The 24775-nt window shown below is 37.4% G+C and overlaps 3 protein-coding genes across 7 annotated transcripts in view; 2 read left to right on the top strand and 1 right to left on the bottom strand.

Annotated features, from left to right (window-relative positions):
- Positions 1–8413, bottom strand: part of Cont (Contactin) — a 121567-nt gene extending 113154 nt beyond the window's left edge. For 2 of the 5 annotated variants that reach the window (XR_010949149.1, XM_067763116.1), the window contains exon 1: positions 8266–8413. The gene's annotated coding sequence lies outside the window, so the exon portion shown is untranslated. Of the gene's footprint in view, positions 1–8098 lie in introns of all 5 variants that reach the window. The other 3 variants (XM_067763118.1, XM_067763117.1, XM_067763119.1) reach the window with 3 other exon arrangements.
- Positions 8414–17540: 9127 nt separating this feature from the next.
- On the top strand, positions 17541–19141 carry LOC137238296 (BTB/POZ domain-containing protein KCTD9). The gene is made up of 2 exons (XM_067763122.1): positions 17541–18218; positions 18285–19141. The coding sequence occupies exons 1-2, from the start codon at positions 17622–17624 to the stop codon at positions 18729–18731; spliced, it is 1044 nt and encodes a 347-aa protein (XP_067619223.1). The 5' UTR covers positions 17541–17621; the 3' UTR covers positions 18732–19141.
- A 2607-nt stretch (positions 19142–21748) lies between these two features.
- The window catches only part of lost (methenyltetrahydrofolate synthase domain-containing protein lost), a 31765-nt gene continuing 28738 nt past the window's right edge, over positions 21749–24775 (top strand). The window contains exon 1 of the mRNA XM_067763115.1: positions 21749–22439. Within this exon, the coding sequence (XP_067619216.1) occupies positions 22349–22439 (91 nt within the window). The 5' untranslated portion in view covers positions 21749–22348. The remainder of the gene's footprint in view (positions 22440–24775) is intronic.

Genomic DNA, 24775 nt, shown 5'->3' with positions numbered 1-24775 from the left:
CGTTGGTTCAGGCACGGGCCTGTAAAGTGTCGAAGATTATGTGTAGGTCTTACAACTTTAGACTAACAAAGTTGCTGCTATCATTAAAAAGAGAGGACTGTAGACTCATGACGGGTATTCTGACTGGACACTGCCTTCTGGCGTCACATGCCTTTAACCCATTAAGTCCTGAGCATAGAAGGGCTGGAGCAATTTCAATGAAATTATCAGTGGCCATATAAATTGGTCCAATTAAGAATAAAAAACCGAAAAAAATTTGCGGTCCTAACCCGTTGGGGTGGTGGAGCACGTTGCGTACATGCAACGTTAGGCCTTAATGATATACAAATTTTTAATTTTAAGTTCATTTTATTTAAAAAAAATTTATTTCGTTTGTGTGAAAATTCAAAAGCAGTAAATAAAATATGTTTATGTTGAAAGTAAATAAAATATGTTTTAATAATTTGGGAAAAATTTAAACAACGTGACATCAGAACGGACAAGGCGACAGCTGTTTCGATTAAACCTTGTAAATATCTTCACAGCCTTTTCTCCCGGGAGTGGGATTTGAATCCGCACTCCTACGATGGTTGAATTGTTACAAACGCACTCAGCTACGTCATGGGATATAGTTTACAACAACTAAAGCATGACTGCCTGAATGCGTTTGTAACACTTCAAATAGGGAGAAAAAGCTTTGAAGTGATTTACAAGGTATAATAGAAACAGCTGTCGCCTTGTCCGTCCTGATGTCCCGTTGTTTAAATTTTTCCCAAATTATTAAATAAAAATTATAAATTAAAAATTGCTTTAAGTAAATGTTTTCATACATTTAAAAGCCATGAGGTCAGTCCCCGCTTAATTCATAAAAATATGTTTTAATTGTGATATTTCTTAAAAAATGTTGGATGTATCCCGATTTCACATATATTGCATACATATTTGATTTGATTTGTGCAAGATCGACAGCGTAACGCTTTTCTGCAAAAACAGGTAGGTGAACCAAGCGAGGTTTTTTTGGAGTAGTGCTGTGAGCTTGTTTGCGTTTAAGCTTCCTTACAGGAGCTTCAGACAAAGTTTCGGCAACAAAAACTCGAAACTATAGCTGTTCCATAATAGGAGCGTTTTCCAGTTTTTTCAACAGACAGTGTATTTTCCTGGCATTCACCACGGCTGAGTCTAGTGCATTTGTGGCCAATACCGTTTTTTTCCACGAATACGAATTCTGTAATTGATCATTGCGTTGTCAAAAAGGTCCACACCACACATGTTTCTATTACAGTCATGTATGGGAAATGGGATCGATATTGCCGTATTTTTTCACCTTTCTATCATATCGATATACTTTATTAGTAGCGCTTTTCTCCAAATTATTGGAAAGAAAAGTCACCGAAAAATTATCATTCCATCATACCGCACTTATTTTATTATTTTTATCGAATGCATCCGCGAGAGTTTTCTTGAACTTTTTAATATCTGTAAGTTCTGCACCACCAGCTCGATTTTCACGCACAGTAGTTAGTTGAGACATAAACTTAAAAGATGTGAAAAAGGTGTTGGTTTGGCTTACACATGTCAATATTTTCAAGAAATTGTAACACAATAGACTGGTCAAGACATAAGTTTGTATCTCTGATAAATGAAGCCCTGGAATAGGGTATAAAAGCAAAATATAGACAAAGATTTGGTTTGGATTTCAAAAACATTTTATATGAATGGCTGGCGAATTATGCTATCATTTGTTCATCTAAGCTCGTAAGGGTTTAGTGTTTCTAAAATTCAGACGGTTACATATTGCACCACCACCGTATTGGTGTGATGGTAGCGTGCTTCGCCTAAGATCCTAGGTTCACACACCTGGCAAAGCAACATCAATTTTAGGAACAAGTTACTTCAATTAGGAGAAAAGTTTACTAAGCGAGGTCGTCCATCGGCAGTGTTTGACAAGCACTCCGAGTGTATTTCTACCATGAAAAGCTCGCAGTGAAAACTCATCTGCCTTGCAGATACCGTTCGTAGTCGGCAAAAAAAAAGATAAAAAAGGTTAAAAAAGAGCACGACGAACTTGGAAGGGGTCGAGCTTCTCGTCCACATCTTCTGTTCACTAACTGCATCTACAGTCTCAGGCGGCAGTAATATCATATGAACCGAATCCGCGTTTTTTATATTATTTACGACTTCATCCTCCTCGTCCCATTCATTAACTATATTTTCTATATCTCTTTTAGATAAATATTTTTTAGAAAACATTTTGCAGAGAAAGAACGTCACACTTTTTCTTAACAGAAAATGTAAATAAACAATATCAGCTGCTCACAGGCATGCTTAACCAACGAACCGATATCATTTCGTTACGACAATTAACGTTAATAAACGAAACAAAGTCATTTCGTTTCGTTTATTAACGTTAAGAACGTCAAATTAACGAAATGATTTCGTTTCGTTTTCTGCCATATCAAAACGAAATCAAATCGTTTATGTTGATTATTAATTTCAAACTATGCTGGCAAAGCTGATTGATGGCGGAGTCATTAAAGGTGAAAGTATTAGCCAAGCTGATTGCAACTTTTCTCATGAATTTTGACAGTACGAACATTTCTCAGAGTATTTTTGACATTACCACCAACGAATTACACAAACAAATTACATGGAGTTTGTGTGTGTATGTGCGCTCGTTGTTACCACCTTACGGCTTCACCATGGCTATAGCATTGCCAGCACAATTCAAACATAAAGTATCACGTTTTTGTTAACGTTTTTAACGTTAACGAAAGCTTTTCGTTTCGGTTAAAAACGAGATACAATTTATCTTGATATTTTCTTTATCGATAATATTTCGAAGTGTTTCAACGGAAACGGTGGAAATTTTTTGATAAAAGATTAGCTTAACGTTAAGGTGCATCCCTGGCTGCTCACAAGGCTGAGTGCTGCCGGTTGAAAAAATGTATAGCGTTATGTCCTAACGTTGCATTTGCGCAACGTAAACTTTTAATTTAATATATTTGCTATATGTTGCAATAGAAAATTTTGCAAAATTTATTTTCACGTAATTTGCATAGACAAAATACTGTTAACAAGGCGATTTTTTTTACTTTTAAATCGAAAGTATTTTTTAATAATTTAACAAAAAACACCCAAAAAATTGCGGAAATTCAAACGAAAATAAATGTGTATAAATATTTACTAGATTCAAATATAAGTATAACACATTTTAAATAAGTTCAATTTTATTAAATTTTAGTCGTTTTTTCGTTAAATTTTCTTAAAATCTGTGTAATATATGCGAAGCCGCAAACGTTGCGCAGACGCAACGTGCCGGGCTTAATGGGTTAAATTAGGCTTGGCCAGTCGTAGCAGATGTAGGAAGTGCAGATTGGAGGAGGAAGCGATTGAGCACGTTCTGTGCTCGTGCCCTGAACTTGCCAGGCTAAGGCTCCAGCTATTAGGAGTGATACATCTAGAAGCAGAAGTGGCTTAAGTCCTAGGAAGCTTCTGGTATTTGCCAAGAGGACGGAGTTATTTTATAACAAAGGTCCTGGTTTCTGATAGGGTTTTTCAGTTTGGTCGTTAAAACAAACTTCGGGTAAGACTACGGGCTCAATCAGTCTATGTAAGGTCCTCATGGGCCGGCCAGTTCAACCTAACCTAATCTAGGTGTGCTACTGTGTTGTAAACCGTTAACAAAATCGGTAATAGTCTAGTTCTTTTTCGCCTTCGGATTATTGTTCTCGAGATTAATACGCGTCTTTTGACACCTCTCTGGATATTTTTGGTAGCGTATTAGCAGTCGACCCCTCAACTAGACTTTTATCACAAAATCTTAATTTTGCCCGAATGGTGCACTAAATTATTCGTTAAAATGCAATTTATTTTGCTTGCCTACGTACCAAAATACAAGAGCATACAGCATGCCAGGCGCTTCCAAAGGCAGTCGGTTCTATGTACCGGAGCAAATCGGGATTTTTCCCGACCAAGGACTGTCATTTCAGTGTGACCCCATCTAATTTGTTTCGTCCCTCCCACAAATTGTCATCCTCCCAGCAGCTCCTTGCAGCAGGACTGCTCCATATTCTCTTACTCCGGGAAGGCATCGAATCCAATCCGGGTCCGTCTCCTGACCCCGGTCCTGAGAAATGGTTTTGCTGCATCTACCGGAAAAGAATCTTTTTAGGACGGTCATACTCTGTTCAGTGTGTCTCGTGCAAGGGATGGTTGCATCGGACAGGTTGTTCTGGGCTTGATCCCATAACCCGACGTCCACGTAACTTTTATAAATCTTTTGTGGCTCGTTGCTGTTCACGCCCAAGGGCATCCCGTAGTCTACGCATAAGCGCCCCCACTACCTTCCAGCAGCCCCGCTGCTCAGCAAGCCACAACAAGTACCCGCTGCTGCTCGCGCCCCACGGCGCCAACAACTCAAACAGCTGATACCACTCATAACTACTACCTTCGTAGTAGAGTTGGTAGCAATGCTGAGCATCAGCCCCTGCCCCCGTCTTCTCCCCCCTCTTTTCCGGCAGCAATCGTGCAGGTCAGGGAAACAGACTCTTAGTCCCTACCTCCGTTTGCACCGTCTGCCAGCACAGAATATATAGGTTTGCGACATCCGCCCAATGCAGCTCCTGCCTTGGGTGGTGCCACTTTCCTAGATGTTCTGGTCTCCGCGACGGCAACCCCCCCGACGGGTTTCATCGCGCCATGTTGTCAGGTCGCAACCCCAAATCATCCGGGTACCCCAATGCTTGCATAAGGACGCCCAGTCTCAGGGCCACAACAGCAATTGCGTCCTGGCCTTCCACAACCCAGGCGTAGTCACCCGTCGCTTACCCCCAGAGTGGCGACGTCTCCCCTTATGCACTTCAGAATTCTGCAGTTAAACTGTAATGGACTAACTGGGAAGATTATGGAGATAGTTAATTTCATGAAGCGGCACAACATCCGCATTGCTGCGATTCAAGAGACTAAACTCACAGCAAGATCTGCATTGCAGACCTGCTCTGAGTATAACGTCCACAGGAAAGACCGCGAGAGCGGAAATGGAGGCGGTCTCGCGTTTATCATACACCACTCTGTGCAATATTATATATTTGATCCTGGCATCGACCGCAGGGACAATGTCTTAGATCGTGAAGGCCTATCTGTCCGGTCAGGCGATGCAAACCTAGAAATCATCAACATCTACATCCCTCCTGCCACCTGTTGCCCCAGTGGATACCGCCCTAATATCAGGGCCTTACTCGCTGGCAACAATCGCATTATCTTAGGCGATTTCAATGCCCATCATGATCTATGGCATTCAAACTTGCGGGCGGACAGTAGGGGTGAGATGTTGGCGGATCAAATAGAAGAAACGACGTTCTGCACAATAAACGGAGACGCCCCCACACGTATGGTAGGAAGCTGTCAAAGCTCGCCAGATATCTCAATCGTGAGCGCAGAACTCGTAAACTGCGCCAACTGGCAGCCGATGGTAACATTGGCATCCGACCAACTGCCCATACTTATTTCGCTTGAGCGTACCGACGACTTCATCGTCACTGAAAAACGCACTTTCATAAACTTCAAAAAAGGAAAGTGGGAAGAATATAAATCCTTTACAGACAGCCGCCTAGCTGCCCTCCCTATCCCGACTGATGCCCGCCAAGGGGAGCGTGCCTTCCGTAAGGTCATTAAATCCGCCTCGGCACATTTCATTCCCGCCGGGAGAATTCCCGAAATCCGGCCCCACTTCCCGGCGGAGGCCGCAAACTTAGCGAGAGAACGTGACCTTATAAGACAGCTTGATCCAGGCGACCCCCAAATAAGGGATATAAACCAACGCATCAGATTGCTTGTGGATGAACACAAGCTGGCGAAATGGGAGGAGCACCTTAGAGGTTGTAACCTCTCTACCGGTGTGGGTAAACTTTGGTCCACTGTAAAGTCCCTATCGAATCCGACTAAGCACAAAGACAGTTTCCATCGCCTTTGGCGACAAAGTGCTGTCGAATGCGAAAAAATGCGCGAGCGCTTTCTGCCGACAATATATAATGCATCCTACGGTCGACAAAGATAGACGGAGAGCCAATAGACACGCACATAAACACAAATTCAGCGCGTCACCAATCACCATCACCGCTAAAGAGGTTGAGGACGCCATTGGTCGTGCTAAAACATCCAAAGCAGTGGGCCCAGACGGCATAGCCATGCCGATGCTTAAAAGCCTAGGGAAAGAGGGTTTCAAATATTTAGCGCATGTCTTCAATCTGTCTCTTTCCACCTTGGTCATACCTGAGAAATGGAAAATGGCCAAGGTGGTCCCGCTACTAAAGCCTGGGAAACCAGCTAACATAGGTGAGTCGTATCATCCGATATCTCTCCTATCGCCAGTGGCAAAGACGCTTGAAGCCATTTTGCTCCCTTATTTCCAGCCAAATTTGGGCATAGCCCCTCATCAGCATGGCTTCAGAAAACTCCATAGCACTACCACCGCGCTAAATGCCATTAGCACCCAGATAAATTGCGGTTTAAATGAATACCCCCACCATAGAACAGTACTCGTAGCGCTAGACCTATCAAAAGCTTTTGATACGGTCAACCATGGCTCGTTAATGCAGGACCTGGAAGGGTCTACCATTCCCCCATGTCTTAAAAGGTGGACCGCAAATTATCTGGGTGGTCGGCAGGCATCGGTGCAATTTAGAAACGAAACATCAAAACCAAGGAGAATTAAACAAGGGGTACCAAAGGGTGGTGTCCTATCCCCACTTTTGTTTAATTTCTACTTATCTAAGCTACCTTCACCACCGGAAGGAGTCACAATCGTTTCCTACGCCGATGACTGCACAATAATGGCCACAGACCCAGGCCCAAAGATCAATGCGCTTTGCAATAAAATAAACGGCTACCTCCCTGATCTCTCCAGTTTTTTCGCCTCGCGAAACCTGGCATTATCACCGACTAAATCTTCCGCGACCTTATTTACAACATAGACGCCCCAAATGTCGACCATTTTGAACATCCACGTCGATGGCACTACGCTACCGACTGTCCTACACCCCAAAATCTTGGGTGTGACGTTTGATCAGGATCTACATTTTGGTGAGCACGCAGCCGCAATTGTTCCGACAATTCAGAGCCGTAACAAAATCCTCAAATCCCTCGCTGGCAGTACTTGGGGAAAAGATAAAGAAACGCTCATGACTACATACAAAGCAATTAGCCAGCCGATTACGTGCTACGCGTCACCCATATGGTCGCCAAGCCTAAAAATCACCCACTGGAAGAAACTACAGGCCTGGCAAAATACTGCTCTCAGAATCGCCACGGGCTGTCTTCTTATGTCCCCCAGAACACCATCTGCATAATGAGGCGAGAATACTCCCCATCAGGGAGAGAAATGACGTGCTGACCAAACAGTTCCTGTTGAATACTCAGAAACCTGGGCATCCCAACAGACATCTGATTGATGAACCAGCACCGCCTAGGGGCTTAAGGAGTCATCTCCGTAAGCATTTTGAGGAAATACGGCACCTGAGAACCAAGCCGTATGAAGTGAAAAAACACAAGCAGGTCCTTGGTGAACTCCATAAACAGGCGTCGGACCTTTATGCCGGGAATTGCCCGGTGAATCCAGTACTTAACGAAAATTATCCAAAACTTGCGGAAGAGGAACGCATACTCCCCAGGGAAACGCGTGTCACTCTTGCTCAACTTCGTTCAGGATACTGTAACAGGTTAAACTCTTACCTATCCAGAATCAACCCCGACATACAAAATGTATGCCCCGCTTGTAATGTGTCCCCACATGACACCAACAATCTCTTCAATTGTAATGCGGAACCAACGCCCCTAACACTCCTTTCCTTATGGTCCACCCCTGTTGAAACGGCAAGTTTCCTTGGACTCTCGTTAGAGGATATTGATGACAATTTGTGATCGGTCGCGGCTATTAGGTGGGGCGAGCATTGCTACAACAACAACAACAAGCATACATCAGAACGATATGCTAAATTTTATATACACACATATATATATATATATATATATACTCTTTGTTTATGCAAAATCCAATTCGAATTGTATATTACTGAAAAATTAATAGAAGTTTTCGATATTACTAGATTTTACAACTATTTACTTAACAAATTGTCGCATGTTTAATATATTTAAAATTAGGTTGCTGTAATCTGAGTCACACCCTTGGCTTCATTCAACCACGGCTTGCACCACACCTTAAAATTTAGTCGGTCCAAATTTCTCATAAACCTCTTAGTTACACTCCTCAGCACAAGAACAATATATTACCTTTCAAGAATCACGTTTTTTCACTTTTGTATTTACTACCTATATTTCTTATTAGAATTTAACTAAAATTAATGGAAAACAAAAGTTATTTATCCACCAACAGCGAACAAGTAGGACACAACAGAATGAAAACAAAGAGAGAGTAGAGAGTTAGGGACATAGTGTACCCATCTATACAAGTGTGTCAGCTAAGCGATAAACGTCAAAACTACAAACAGCCTCGTTCACCTGATGAAATCTCAGGTCTAGAGTTGCATTTGTGTTACGCAAGAGTACTTCAAGCTGAGTTGCATTTGATAGTTTAATAAAAGTTTGTAGTATTTACAGATGGAATAGTTGCATATATTTCCACGGAAATAAGATTACTAGAAGATTTGGAGCCTGCAACAATGCGGAAACATACGGAAAGCAAAATTTATTTAAATTAGAGTCAAAATATAAAGCGCCACACGTGTAACATGGAAACATTTCACTTCTAAGGCTGTTTACCCAAATGCATAAGGGCAAAATTATATAAACGCTTTGGTCGCTTCAAAGCAAAGGTAACGTACGGCGTTTCATTGTTTTTCGTCTGGCGTTGTCAAAGCGCAGGCACGCAACCAAAGCATTTATGTAAATTTTTCGATACTTCACCCGACAGATGAATTAATGCAACACAACCAAAGCGTCTCACAGTGTTTCGTGTAGAACAAGCTAGCTGGACAAAATTATTTTATGAGATTTTCCGTTTCATATGCAGTCATTTATTACAACTACGTCATTTTTTTCAGCCATATGTTCTTTTTTTTTTATTTTTTTCCAAAATTTTACTTCATATGCATACATTTGCTTATTTCATATACAGTAACTCATGTGAATAAGTGACATGGATTCAAAAAAATTTAAAGGACTTAAGAATATTACTTTATTGTACTTAAATTTAATGGACTACAAATCTCAATACTGTAAAAAATTCTAAAAATTCGGAAAAAAAATTAAAACTTTTTATGAAAATTCGTCGCATTTTTCAAGCATTTTTTAAATATAATTTAGTTTTTGTTATAGATCGTTACAAATTTTCTTATGGGAATTAGTTAAAATAAATTTGCGAAAGCGAAAATTGTAAGAATTGTGCAAAAAGGGTGTCTACTTATTTATGTCAGTGACTGTACATATGTACATACATATTTTGTATTTATTTGAGTATTTATCCTGGCACTACAATTTTTACAAAATTATTTTATAGTACCAGTCAGGAATGTAAAAGTGAATTACAATAATAATAATAACAAAGTAAATAATTAAATTAATTATGTGAAAATTACTTATTACAAAAACAATTGTTTTTTTGTTTTTATCGGCCTATTGATAAATCATTCAAGGTTCGAATCGAGCTCAAGGCCAGAACAATAATTTTTTTCTAATGATAATTATTGTTATTTTTTAATTTTTCTAAATTTGAAAAATTGTATTTTGTTTTTGGAATAGTAAGTAGAAAATTTTTCAGACAACCTGCCATAGCTGCGCAGATAGATCCATTTCGAAGGGTGCTAAGCCTTCATCATCAGTACGCTTTAAGCTGGAGACATTGGTACTTTATCGGTAACCGTATCGGTAACCTTTTAACAGCTGATTCGACCAACCTTATGAGAATCAATGCAATCGATTATTGGTGCCGCTAAGGTCGTAACCGTATCGTATCCAACCAATTGGGTTTTGGTTTACCGTCGTAACGATAAACAGCTGATTACGTTAGGGATACGGATACAGCGATACGACATACGGCACCAATGACTCCGGCTTTAGGCATGCTGCGCTAACCATTTTAGCTATACAGCGGTGGTTTGTTTGACTGGCAAATTTGCGACTTCTATTCCTTTTTACCAACTATATTTATTCAGTGTTGCGCCATCTGGTGCAAATCACTGATAATGCTGGATTTTTGTTTATTGTCAATTACTTTGTTTGACATTCCCAAGTGCTCATGGTTTATTAACAATTGTTTTTTTGTTTTTATCGGCCTATTGATAAATCATTCAATGTTCGAATCGAGCTCAAGGCCAGAACAATAATTTTTTTTTAATGATAATTATTGTTATTTTTTAATTTTTCTAAATTTGAAAAATTTTATTTTGTTTTTGGAATAGTAAGTAGAAAATTTTTCAGACAACCTGCCATAGCTGCGAGATAGATCCATTTCGAAGGGTGCTAAGCCTTCATCATCAGTACGCTTTAGACATGCTGCGCTAACCATTTTAGCTATACAGCGGTGGCTTGTTTGACTGGCAAATTTGCTACTTCTATTCCTTTTTACCAACCATATTTATTCAGTGTTGCGCCATCTGGTGCAAATCACTGATAATGCTGGATTTTTGTTTATTGTCAATTACTTTGTTTGACATTCCCAAGTGCTCATGGTTTATTAACAATTGTTACTATTCCAAAAACAAAATACAATTTTTCAAATTAAAAAAATTAAAAAATAACAATAATTATCATTAGAAAAAAATTATTGTTCTGGCCTTGAGCTAGATTCGAACCTTGAATTATTACAAAAACTTAAAAGTAAAGAATCATACAAAGTACAAAAACAATAGATTTAAATTAAATAAAACCTGATCGAACAAAAAGTTATAGAATAGGTTATCTTTTATAATTATGTTATTATTCGCTATCATCACTTTCATTCGATGAGTCACTTGTGGAATAGTCATGAGCATCAGCAACACTACTGTGAAAGCTTGAAACAACTGGGGTATTTATTGACTCCTCAACATTATCGGGGGACAGTAAGTTTAAGACTTCTGAAGTCAGACTTTTAAATTTTTTCTTAGGTATCTCCCTCAAACTGTTAACTAAAGGATCCGATGTTATAAGCAACATATTCATAAGATTTCTATTCGTGGCTTCACGCAACTGCTTTTGTATGTTATCATCCCTGAATCGTCTCAAATCTTTGTTACGGGCTTCCTGTGCTTCCTCAGAAAGTTGACCAAGAGGTAAAATTGCTGATTTTATAATATCAGTACTATGCACTAAGATTTTATGAAATGTAACAGGTATATTAAACCATGGATAGAGATCTATGTATAGTTTTTTAGTCTCGACCGCAAATTTTTCAAATCTTTGGATATATATTGTACCCAGATGCTAATGCGCGAAGGAGAGTGTCGAATCTTTTGATGAGCGTAACATCCAGTCCCGTAATCTCAACACCAGCCTCAGAATTTTCTAAAAACCTACGAGCAGTGTTGCCGTCATTAGTATTGCCGAAACCTGGTTTTGGTTTATCTACTATCAATCCAAGTTTTGCAGTATTTATATTACTTTCAGGTATGGCGTAGATGCTACCAAATGGGGTTGTTTTGTGTATCGTTCCTGTGTGGTTATACCTGCATTAGGATTGCTCTGTATGTACCTGTTTTTATGCCTTGGTGACTGGTGCGGTGATCTTCGCCTTTTTGCTTTTGGTGTGCCCTTGTTGACCTTGCGCGTTTATTTTTGTGTGTTTTATGGCTATGTGTTTGTTCCATGTACCTGGGAATTGGTTTTGCCGTTTGTAGATCAGCTTTAAAGGTTCAAATATCTCGTCGGAGCTGGTACGTACATACATCCTATTTTATATGTAGAGATAACTAAATCTATAAAAAAAAATTAAAAATAGATGTGCAAAGAATTCGCAATGGTTTTTTCTTTCGACTATTACAGAATACTTGTGACTATAACATATGTAAAATATAGCCCGGATGTCCGCGGATGTATGTAACTTTCTTGTCCCTAAAGTTAAAAATATAGAGAAAAAATACCTTTTCTTCTTAATAACGGAATGTTAAATATATTTAAAATACTCTAATTGCGAAATAATTACTATTAAAAAATTTACTTACCTTAGAGCTTAGAATCCATCAAAAAAATTATATAAAAGTGTTCACTTAAAAGAAATATGAAGCTTAATATTCAGCAAGAATTTTGCAAATTAATCAATGCATTTTACAGCCACTCCTGCCTTCTTACTTCAATTACTCAATATATATGAGCTAAAATATCAAAAAAAGCAAAAATCCCGTTATTTTGTTTGTTTTCTTTCATTTCTCATTACACCTTTCTTGGAATAAGAACTTTGTTTTTGTCCAGCTAGCTTGTTCTACACGAAACACTGTGCGTCTGTGTAAATCCGTCTTAATTTTTGTAGCTGTAAAAGTCTCCTGCAAATAAAATGGTACTGTAAGTGCAAACAAATTAAACTCCTATATGACGCTACTTTATTTTCTTTGTATTTTTCTTGTATTTTCTCTTATATTTTTTGTCGAGGGAGCCAATAAGTTTCCAGTACTGGTATAAGTGTGTGAACTATATTTAAAAAAACTAACGAAATACAAGAAAAATACAACGTAGTTCATTAAAAACAAACAAGTCAGTTTGTATTTCGATAGGGTTTTTTGACATTAGGCTGTTTTTATTTATTCTTTCTGACAAATGAAAATTTTGTTTTTAGTTTCAAAATTTTGTGCATAAAAATATAACTAAATTCAAAGTGTAAATTGTGTGTGCAAATAAGTTTTCAATAACTGTACATTTTTCAGTTTTTCATAGTTAAGGAATTGACCTCCAGATTCTTGTGTTACACAAATATAGTGAACCTGGGAACAGAAATTCAAATTAAAAAGTTGTTCACAATAATTTGAAAAACTCTACGTTTACTCTGCTTTTTACACTTAAAGGAGTAACCCTCCATAATAAATTAAACTTTTAATGAAAATCAATAACTCTGAACACTTTTCGACATGAAATAAAATTAAAATGCTGTGGAACAGGAGCAACACTTTTGTGACTACATAAACCCTGTTTCAATCTTTTACGTCTCTGCACAGAACCCTAATTGACCGTTTTCAACCGAAACCAAAGAGGATAGACCATAGCAAAGAGGATAGAAAATTACCGATACCCTACCGAGAACATTTGCTTTCAGCGAATAAAAATGCCGCCATTTTTTTTATTTCACCGAGTAGCAAACTGACGTCTCTTATATATCTATCCTCTTTGCCGAAACAAGAATGGCAACCCAGATTTTTCCGTTATGCTTACTTAAGCGAGTGCCTGTCAGAAAGAAGTCAACACACTTGTACTTGTACACTATGGTTAGGGATTGTTATTGACAGTTCGAAAATGCAATGCTCCCACACGGCGAGAAACTTTAACTTTATTTTCTATGTAAATACAAGAGCTCTGTTGTAATAACTTTATTACCTATGTAAATACAAGAGCTCTGTAAAAATGTCTAAGTGTCCAGTTTTTCTAAAACATCTAGTACCACCAAAGAGGATAGATATATATTCTTTGGTACCACGTTTACACATGCCTTACGGCTGAATTCTGTAAAAGTGCGTGCACACTAAGCGGCGCGACATGTAGCGGCAAAATATTCTTTGCATGTATTCTTATGGAACCATGCACACATAGCGACAGTCGGACGACACGACACGACACGACCAAGTTGGCCAATTAGGCAGAAATTTCTTCAAGTAACGAGTTTCAACAACGAGTTTTTTTTTGTAAACAATGATAATCAGTGTCAGTCAAAAAAGATTTTCGGTTTGATGCTTGGGCCAAACTGACGTCTCTTATATATCTATCCTCTTTGCCAAAACGACCAAGAAAGAACTTCTCGTCAGCGTGCCAAAAAAGAAAACTTTTTTCTTCCTCGATTTCCCGGAAACTCGTGGTTTTTTCCCTTACTAGCTATCGCCGACTTTTTTTTTTTGTTTCGATACTTTTCATCGCAACTTTTAGGTCCCATCCCCAGGCACTAGACCGTTCCAACGAAAACGCTCCCAAGTGGACCGTAACCGTAGACCATAACAGCAGACCGTAACAGCATATAGGCAGCTCCTTTTCGTGCTGTCGAAGGCGGCTTTAAAATCGACGAAGAGGTGATTTTTTTTATTATTACGGCTGTTTAGGCCTAAAACTTAAACTACTCAGTACAATTCATTATTATAATTACTTATTTCTATTGAATATGCTGTTGGAATGCGGTGTGATTCCGATCAACAAATGGATGAGTCTGGGAGCCACTCATTTAAGGAAGGTTGGAAAGGACGCGTTTCCAATCCTCCAGTGCTCCCAGCTTAAGGCAACAAAAATTTGGAACTTATATTTTTCAATTATATTTGTATTATAAGCTGTCGGAATGTATTAGTCTCCATTCACGGGTTTTTTCCAAGATTTGGCGCATTGTGAAAATCTGGTCGATGGTAGATTTACCAGATCTGAAGTCGCACTGATAAGGTCCAATCATCCGGTTCACAGTGGGATTAAATATTTCGCACAATACACTTTAAATGACCTTACATGTGAAATTAAGAAGACTGATTCCATGATAGTTGGTGCATTTTGCAGTATCCCCTGATGAGATGAGCCATGATTTCTCTTTTACTTTGTGCATTTCTAAAATTTTATCATATTTACCGATTATCGAAGGGAAAAATTGATATGCTAGCTATATAATGAAAGATTAAGAGTTAAGTATGAAAATGAAGATACGTCCGTTATATGTTGTTTAAAATACCACTTGCAAAAAAATATAAATAAAATACTGTTGCAAAAGGCTGGAATTAATATTAAATAAAAATAAATAGATTACATATATATAATCTGCACTTTTACAAAATTATTTCGAATTATTTTCACAATTTTTCAAACTTTAATTAGGTGTTTTTGCATAAAACTGCAAACGGTCAAAAATTAGCGCACAAAAGTTTACTAGGCAACTCTGTCTAGTGGGAGAGCGATCAGCTGACACGTTCATACGGAAAAAATCAAAATTGTTTTGATTTCTACGTTCCGGGCTACGTACGTACGGGCGTTGCACGTCGGTGAGTTTTCGTTTACATTGCACACTCATAAGATAGGTCGTGTCAGCTGACACGTTTTTTCTACGTACGTTCGTGAGTAACCACGGCTTAACACTTATTGCAGTTATTATTGTTGTTGCCTTTGCATTTGATTTCGTAGACTACGTTGCTTTGTTGTTCCTTTTCTATCCTGTCTTTTGTTTTTGTAAAGATTCTCCTTAGTGTATTGTGCGGTTTATAGGCAAAATTTATGTCGTCATTTTTCATTATTTTTCTTAGCTCTTGATTGCCGGTTAGGCCAGGCACATATGTAACGCCGATGTATTTTTTGTTGGTATTTGCTTCGGTTAGCTCATTTGCAATATTAGGTTGGCTCATTTTTTTCGTAATATTATTTAGTAAATTTTCTATTAACTTATTGGGTAGTTATTCTTAAATAGAAAACTTCTTATTTTCTTCAGTGAATTCATTATCGCTTAGGAGGTGTATTTTCTTATTAGGCTGGTTGCCGTATTTATTTTTTGTTTCCATGGGTGATTTGAATGGAAATTAATAATTCTACCCGACGATACTGTCTTTGCATACCAGTTAAGAATCAAGTTCTTATTTCTTCGATGTATTTCCACGTCTAGGAAGGCAATTCTGTTGTATTGTTATATTTCCTTTTTAAATTGTATTTTGGTATGCTGTGCGTTAAAAATTATCAATATGTCTTCCACGTCTTTGGTTTTTACAATAGCGAATATGTCATCTACATATTTGCCCATGTATTTGACATATATGTCTTTACTTTTTAATTCAGCGAGACTGTCGTCCAAAATTTTATCAAGTACGATATCTGCAATGGTTGGAGATAGTGGGTTGCCCATTGGCATTCCGTAAATTTGTTGATATAAAGTTTTGTTGTATGTGAAATAATTATTATCACGCAAGCAGAAACCAAGTATCGCCTGGAATTGTTTCTTATCTATTTTCGTGTATTTCTCCAACTTATCCCATTTTTGCATTATAATACTTACTGCGAAATGTATTGGTATATTTGTAAATAGGGATATTACGTCGAATGAGATCAAAACTTCATCTTCTTCTATTGTGAGATGTTTAATACTTTCTTTGAGTTCCATGGAGTTTTTTATGTTGAGATCTTCGGATATAATATTTTTTAAGATACTTCCAATGAACTTTGATAGCTTATAGCATGGCACATTCGTAGAGGAGCAAATCGGTCTAAGTGGTGTATGCGGTTTGTGTATTTTCGGAAGTCCGTACAGTCTTGGTGCGTTAGCAGCCGAGGAAGTCAGTTGGTATTTTTGTTTTGTATCGAGTCTGTTCTGTTTGTAGAGGTCATTTATAATGGCGTTGTTCTTCCTCAGTAATTTTTGTATGGGATCGTTCCTAATAGTTTTGTACGTGTTTCTGTCAGCTCTTTCATTTTTTGTTCATATTCGTCTTTGTACATTAAAACCGTCTTATTTCCTTTGTCGGTATTGGTTATTACAATTTCATCTCTATATTTTCTTAGAAAACTTTTGGTGTCTGCGGACGTTTTTAGTATGAACTTTTCTTTGGCACTGTTGCTTATTTTTTGCTGAAAAGTGTTTATTTTACAAAATACATTGATAGTGTGTGTTTGTTTGCATTTATGTCGACGTGCCACCACCTCATAATGTTCTACCAAGATAAAAAGATATTGTTGCGGAGCTGGCAACACTATTCACCACCTTCATTTGTTTTCGTTTGTTTAATTGAAACAACGAAAAAAGCGACAATAGTATCGACGGGTTTTCCGCGAATAACTTTTAAACGAGAAAAAAAATTTACTTTCTGCTTTCGGATTCTGAATCTTGACGCAAATACGCGTCTTTTGATACCGCTACCGACATGTGCGCCCCGAATTTTAAGTGCAGGACTTAAGTTGAAATTTTACTAAATTTGGAAATTAAAAAGCTTATATTTCATAAACTTAGAGTTTGCCAGAGTTGCGGACGATAATTTTGTGATTTTTAGTACCCCCTCCACCCTGCGAGAAAAAAAAGTTGGAAAATCGTGGCACCTTATTCAAAATATTCCCCAAAAAGTGAAAATGGCCCTAAAAATTACAACAACCATATGAAAATTTTCAATTTTGTTTGCAAACATCTCCGAAAAGAAATAAAATTTCCAACATCCGCTTTCGGATTAGTGATCCAAAGCGCGTTTTTTGACACCTCTCCCGATATTTTTGGACGAGTTTCAGAAGTTGTGAGCTAAAATAAAGAATTACCAAAAATACGTGCAATCTACTTATGATTCATAAGATTATATTGAATGCATCTAAACCGAAAAATTCTTTGTGGCTCGGCCATAACTGACTTCACTTGTTACGGCGTCATACATAATCTGGCCATTATTGTAGCGTAGTAAATGTGTAAACGTGGTCTTAGTAACACAATCGATTTTATGATATATTGAATTAATTATATCAATTTCTGTCTGCCCATCTTTATACTTTTTTGTTTATCCCACTGTGAAAAGTATAAGAAAATGGAAAGGTTAGCAACCACTAGCTATAAATCTGTAGCACTTACAAACTCTCCACTGAAACCAAATGTTCAGACTTCTAACGCAAACGAATCTGTCACGGATGCCGTTCGGGAATGTGATAAAAAATTTCCATCCTCGAAGTGGGTGAAATTGAATGTTGGTGGTAAAGTGTATATCACAACGCTATGTACGCTAGTTAGCAAGGAGCCAGATAGTATGTTGGCGCGGATGTTCTCCCAGGAGGGAATGCTACCTAGCGAACAAGACGAGCAGGGTGCATATCTAATTGACCGCAGTGCACAATATTTTGAACCAATCCTTAACTACTTACGACATGGACAACTAATTGTCGACGCCAATGTAAGTTTAGAAGGAGTATTAGAAGAAGCAAAATTTTTTGGTATCTATTCGCTTATTAGTCAACTAGAACCCCAACTTAATCAAATAAATCGACCTATTGACGATATGCCACTTACTCGTCGCGATGTTATTAAAGCATTAATACAAACCCCTCATGCTAGTGAATTACGTTTCCAAGGGGTAAATTTAGCTGGTGCAGACTTGCGTAAGCTTGATTTTCGTAATATTAATTTCAAGGCATGTTGGATACTCCATATAAATATATATTTTAATTCTTTAATTTATTAACTATTTTTCTTCTAGTATGCGTGCATGCAAAGATGTAATTTATCGCACGCCAATCTTACATATTGCTGTTTGGAGCGCACTGATTTGGCCTATGCAAATTTGGAGTGCTCACAGCTGGTGTCTGTGAAAGGGCTTTGTGCTAATATGGAGGGTGCCAATTTACGTGGTTGCAATTTTGAAGATCCAACTGGTGTACGTACCAACTTGGAAGGTGTTAATTTGAAAGGTGCTTGTTTGGAGAGTAGCAATATGGCTGGTATAAATTTACGAGTTGCCAATTTAAAAGATGCAAATATGAAGAATTGCAACTTACGTTCAGCTGTACTTGCTGGCGCAGATTTGGAACGTTGTAATTTATCTGGTAGTGATTTGCAGGAAGCAAATTTGCGTGGCGCTAATTTAAAAGACGCAGAATTAACACTCATGGTGACACCGTTGCACATGGCACAGGCAATACGATGAGGTGTGGCTACATTGAATGTTACTATTCCCTACCTTAATTCTCCTGTGATTTAATATGTTATGAATTTCTTGTTTATGCTTACTACTGTGAATGAAGCAAAAACAAAACAAAGCCATTTATAACTCGCCAGAGCTTGGGAAGAGCATACTTACGGTTGCTCATATACATATTTGTTACAACTAATTATGTCTATGATTGATCCTCTACCTACCTATGTATGCTGTATATTTAAATATTAAGAGCATTAACATACATACTAAGGATTAGGTTTATCATTTACAGATTTCCAAGTAAATAACAGATTGCTATCGGCAACTTTTATTTATTATACATGCATACACACAAAACATACATATAGCTTGATCAAAATAAAATAACTACAGTTAAAAAGTATTCTTAAAAATTAAAACTATGCCTAACTATGTAGTAATTGGAAAAGTTATTTAGACTGTTCCAGTGGTATACCTGCCTCGTGTATATTTAGAATTTCCTCTTATAGTGTATAGTCTGAAAGATGTTTCCCCAGTACATATGTATGTATAACAAGTTAAGTTCTAGCCTTTCAAATCATACGTTACATGGTCTAATAATAGTTTTAGGAAATTTTTTAGAATAAACAGGTATTTTGATTTGGCTGAACTTTAATGTGTAATACATGTTTAACACATGTCATATATGAAACTTTAGCCATTTCAAAATACTTCTTTATTCTAAAAAAATATCCTTAAGCCAAAGAGGATAAATATTTATCCTATATCAATTATACTCAATTTCTAAATTTATATCACTTGATCCAACGGATAGAAAAATATCTGTTTCCTTTGAAAACAGATCATTGAGTAACGTCTAAAGAAGGCTGTACTTTACCAGGAAAAGAGTCCTGAAATTGAACAAATAAAAACGGCAACCATTCACCATTAGAAGTCATTTTAATTTGCAATATGATATCCCGAATTTCCGGGATTTTAATATGTTTAACTCGTGGTGTTGGGACGGAAAAATGACTCGGAAGTCCCGGGAGTTGGGAACGGAACGGAATAAAAGTAACATTTCTTTGTTTTTTTTTGACACAAGAGTGTGACCGTCCTAAAAAGATTCGGGAAATATTTTGAATAAGGTGCCACGATTTTCCAACTTTTTTCTTTTCGAGGGGTGGCGGGGGTCCTAAAAATCACAAAATTATCATCCGCAACTCTAGGAAACTCTAAGTTTATGAAATATAAGCTTTTTAATTTCCAAATTTAGTAAAATTTCAACTTAAGTCCTGCATTTAAAATTCGGGTCGCACATATCGATAGTGGTATCAAAAGACGCGTATTTGCGTCAAGATTCAGAATCCGAAAGCAGAAACTACATTTTTTTTTATCTCGTTTAAAAGTTATTCGATGAAAACCCGTCGGTACTATTGTCGCTTTTTTTCGTTGTTGGTTGTTGTTGTAGCGATAAGGTTGCTCCCCGAAGGCTTTGGGTCCTTGGTGATGGTCCTTTGCCGGATACAAATCCGGTACGCTCCGGTACCATAGCACCATTAAGGTGCTCGCCCGACCATCTCGGGAACGATTTATGTGGCCACATTAAACCTTCAGGCCATTCCCTCCCTCCCTACCCCCAAGTTCCTTGAAAAGGAAAGGTTGCGCTTGAATCTGGTATTTTACTCGCCTCTTACGACAGGCATACCTACCGCGGGTATATTCTGATCCCCTAACCCGCTGGGGGAATAGTGTTGCCAGCTGCGTGTCGACGTGCCACCACCTTATAATGTTCTACCAAGATAAAAAGATATTGTTGCGGATCTGGCAACACTATTCACCACCTTCATTTGTTTTCGTTTGTTTAATTGCAACAACGAAAAAAGCGACAATAGTATCGACGCGTTTTCCGCGAATAACTTTTAAACGAGATAAAAAATGTAGTTTCTGCTTTCGGATTCTGAATCTTGATGCAAATAAAATATGGAAATTAAAAAGCTTATATTTCATAAACTAAGAGTTTCCTAGAGTTGCGGATGATAATTTTGTGATTTTTAGGACCCCCTCTACCCCTACAAATCAATAAAAGTTTGAAAATCGTGGCACCATATATAAAATCCAACCCAAATGGCGTTACACCGAAATGACAGCCGTTGGTCGGGAAAAATCCCAAGTCGCTCCGGTATATAGAACCGGTTAAAGGGCTAATTAAGCTTCCTTAAAGGGCCAATTAAACTTAAGGGATAATTAATGGTGACTTATAACTATAACCAGATAAAACAGCTGATCGAACGTACTTTATGGAAATTAATGTAATCGATTAATGGTGCCATACCATGACGCTAACGCCATAACCATACCATAGCAAACCAAAAAAATATCTATCCTCTTTGCTTTGACCATAGGCACAACAACGATTTGAGCCAGATAGAAGTCTAGCTCAATTTTTGAGCGAGATAATTTGTTCACTTCTTGTCTTTAGTTTACCAACGCTCTGCAACTAAAAAACAATCAAATTCTGCAAAGTGCTCACTCATCTCTACCAACATGGCGCGGAGCGAATTACCACAAAAATGAGTAGTAAAATGTCAGCATTTGTGAGAAAAGGAATCAGCTATACCCCGACTCTTTAGTAGGTAAGTCCCTAAATCCCGGAATTGCTAAAAACCTTCGGTACTCGATTCTTTACCAAAAATGTTCCAACAAATTACTGATTTGGCAGCATTAAGAATCCATAAGTTGTAAGCACTTGGCATATTAGCTAGCAGTCGCATTCTAGCAATTCGTATGTTCACTCACACTCATTACTTTTAGGATACCCCTCTTGCGCGGACACGTAGGAATAAACTGGATACCGGATGCAAGCCGCCGACACACATCCAATTAAACACAAATCCATGTATTTTGTTTTTGTAACTCTATAGTTAAATGTCAAAAACGTACTGCCACAGACGTTGAAATGTCAAATCAGTTACAAAAAGTACCAGTCACCTAATTTTTAGCCACTACCTTTATAGTTCTTTCCGTAGTTCGAAATAAAATTTGTTGAAATCGTCACAGTTTCGTTCCAGCTCTGCAACGCACGGACAAGAAATTCTATTTCTGCAGCTGACGTGATATTTCTGTCAAACCCCCCCCAAAAACAAATTTTCTCTCGTTGAAGAAACTAAAAGCGGCCGAAAAGATAAACGGCGAATTTTTTGTGCTAACAATATTTGCGTTTAAAGGTATTTGGCAAAGAAAAATTACATTTTGCCAAATCTGTCGGTGGAATTAAGAAAAAAATTTGGGAAGAAAAATCCGAAAGCAGCCACTAGTTTTTGGAGTATAGCAGCGTGAAAGAGACAAACTTATGCCGTATAATTATCGTAAACCACAAGTACAGTGCATCTGTTAAGGCTAGTGAGAAGAGAACAACAGTAAAAACAAATATCGAACGGGACGAGTGCCGCTACGTGATATAGAGGAAAGAGTCAAAAAACGTGGTTTTTTGATTGCCAGCAGCCCAGCAGAAAATTGTCAAATAATTAAAAAAATAAAATTATTGAGTGATTTTTCGCGACGCATTGCGACATATTGTAAAGTGACGCAAGTTAAAACGCTAAAAACGAGAAGTGTAGGTACGCTAAAAAAAAATAAAAATAAAAATGGCAGATCAAAACAATACTGCCGCTGTTGCAAATACAACCGCTGCTGTGGAAAATGGATCCAGCACTACTCAGGAAGTTTCATCTACAAGTAAGTGTTCGGGAAAAGTGGTCAAAGTCTTAATTTTTCTTTTTCCAATAGTGTGAAGTGGGGTGGGATATTTGGTATACCTTAAAATGGGTGGCGTATAAACGAAAGAAAAAGTAGAAAGCCATACATGGAATTTTACGTAAATTTATATGAATTCAAGATTATATTCATATACATAAATATGTTAAGGGGTATTATTCATCATCACTTGGAAAAAAATTCGTTTAATAATTCGATTATAAATTTCCAAGGTCATTTAATGCGTTTACATTTGTCGTTTTCCATGAAAATTATTTGATAATATCGGGGTTGTTTTGTATGTATGTATGTACATTTTAATGCTATAATTTTGTGTATGCCTTTACGTACAGGAATACGCAAATTTTCATATATGGAAATTATCGTGGAGGGGAGGGGCAGATAGAGCTGGATTAACAGTAAAACTTCATAATCCTAAAAACATAATTTTCATTACAAAAAGACTTAAACCAGTGCTATTTACACTTCTCTGTGACTTTGTAGATTAATGTTAAAATGATTGATAATAAAACAAATATAAAAGGACGGTAATTCTATACGACAGCAAGAAACTCCTAATACACGTCCAAAACTATAGGGAGGGGGTGTCAAAAAATGCGTTTTAGTCCCAGAATGGCAATCCGAAAACGGAAAAGAAAAAATTAGAGTCCTACCTTATCCCTGGTCTGGCGCAAGGGTTCGAAGTGGCATACGTGGCGATACTCGTGTTACCCCTGGTTGCGAAGTAGGTAATGGAATGTATATGCTGGGGGAAATTTCTTCGTTCGGAAATAAGCATGCTCTACAAGCTGCCAGATTACTTTAATGTACTTTAGGTCAACCTAGTAGAGGTGAACGAAACATCTGAAATATTAAGAGAAAACAACTCAAACTGCAACCGCGTAAAATTGTAACCATACATAATTGAGTCGTTGGTCATGTGGAAACCGATAATAATGAAAAGCCGATAGGTTGGCTAAAGAGAGTGCAACCTTTCGAAGCATAAAATGTAGACGTTCCAATATATAAAAAGGAAGAAAGAGTTCCACATGATCGCCCAAGTAGGAAAGGCGTCGAACCTAGCACGGTTAGATTCCAGATTCTACAAAGTCATTCTCATCACATTCTACTTAAAAATTAGTTTTAAAGCATAATTAGGTAAAGAGTTACATTACATTTTAAAGCAGCTAACCACCATAACCCAGAAATACCAAATTCTTGTCTTGCATGTGGAGTGTTGCCACAAATATTCAACAATTCTGCGGAACTAACTTTTCTATCAACAAGCTTACTTAATATGAGATGGTCGGGCTAGTACATTAATCAATCAATCAAAGTAAAGGTAAAGGTTGAAGTATATTCAACACATAATATGCCCAAATGTAATTTACCTCAAAAGTTGTATTTTTTTTAAACAAGAAGCTTCATTTTCATTAATCAGTCAGCGACTTGCACCTCACTACACAAATCGTTCCCGCTAGTGGCCGTACCGGCGTGTACCAGATTCATTACGGTAAATGACAACAACACCTTATATTTGACCTACTTACAAAAATAATAGTTTCCCCATTTCCTTAGAGTGCCTATAATCGTAAAACATTGCTTTGCTTGTGTAGTAGTATAACTGATATATGTAGGACAAGGTTAGAGTCTGTCGTCACAAATGCGTACCAAATAGCAGAAAACAGCTTCCATTGCAACATTATTTTTGAAAGCAGTAAAATGGGATTGTACCTATATTATAAGCTGTTATTAGGACATTAGCAAATTTCGTTCGTATGTATGGTGGTATATGTGTCTACTTGAATATTTGTAGTTTGTTAGCAAATAAAGCAGAGCTCGAAAAAATAAAAAATGATAAAAAAAAAAAAATGAAAAAAAAAAACAAATAAATTATAGAAGAAGTGGATCCGGACATTGTTTTATGCTCAGAAACACGTATAACTTCAGATATTCTTGATTCTGAAATTAATGTTGCACCGTATACATTAATTCGCTGCGACTCTCATAGATTAGATTAGATTAGATTATTTATTTATTACGGCCAGAAGCCTAATTCGTAAATTAGAAAATATTACAGTTTTTTATCTTATAGCTAAGGTTTTACAATATTCATATAATTTTGTTTTAAATACTGTTATTTGGTTGCAACTTTTTATATCCATAGGCAGATCATTGTAACTTTTCAGACCCTTGTAGAAAATGTTCTGTTGTTCAGTTTCAGTTCTAAAAAACGGCAATTTGAAATTATGTTTGCTCCTCGTACTTATGTTGTGAGTTTGCTCAACTAAATATGAATTCATGGAGTGGAAAAAAAT

The sequence above is a fragment of the Eurosta solidaginis genome, chromosome 1 (assembly GCF_040869045.1).
Source record: "Eurosta solidaginis isolate ZX-2024a chromosome 1, ASM4086904v1, whole genome shotgun sequence".
Classification (NCBI taxonomy): Eukaryota; Metazoa; Arthropoda; class Insecta; order Diptera; family Tephritidae; genus Eurosta; species Eurosta solidaginis.
The sequence above is the reverse complement of the archived record's forward strand: the minus strand, read 5'-3'. Positions and strand labels throughout refer to the sequence as shown.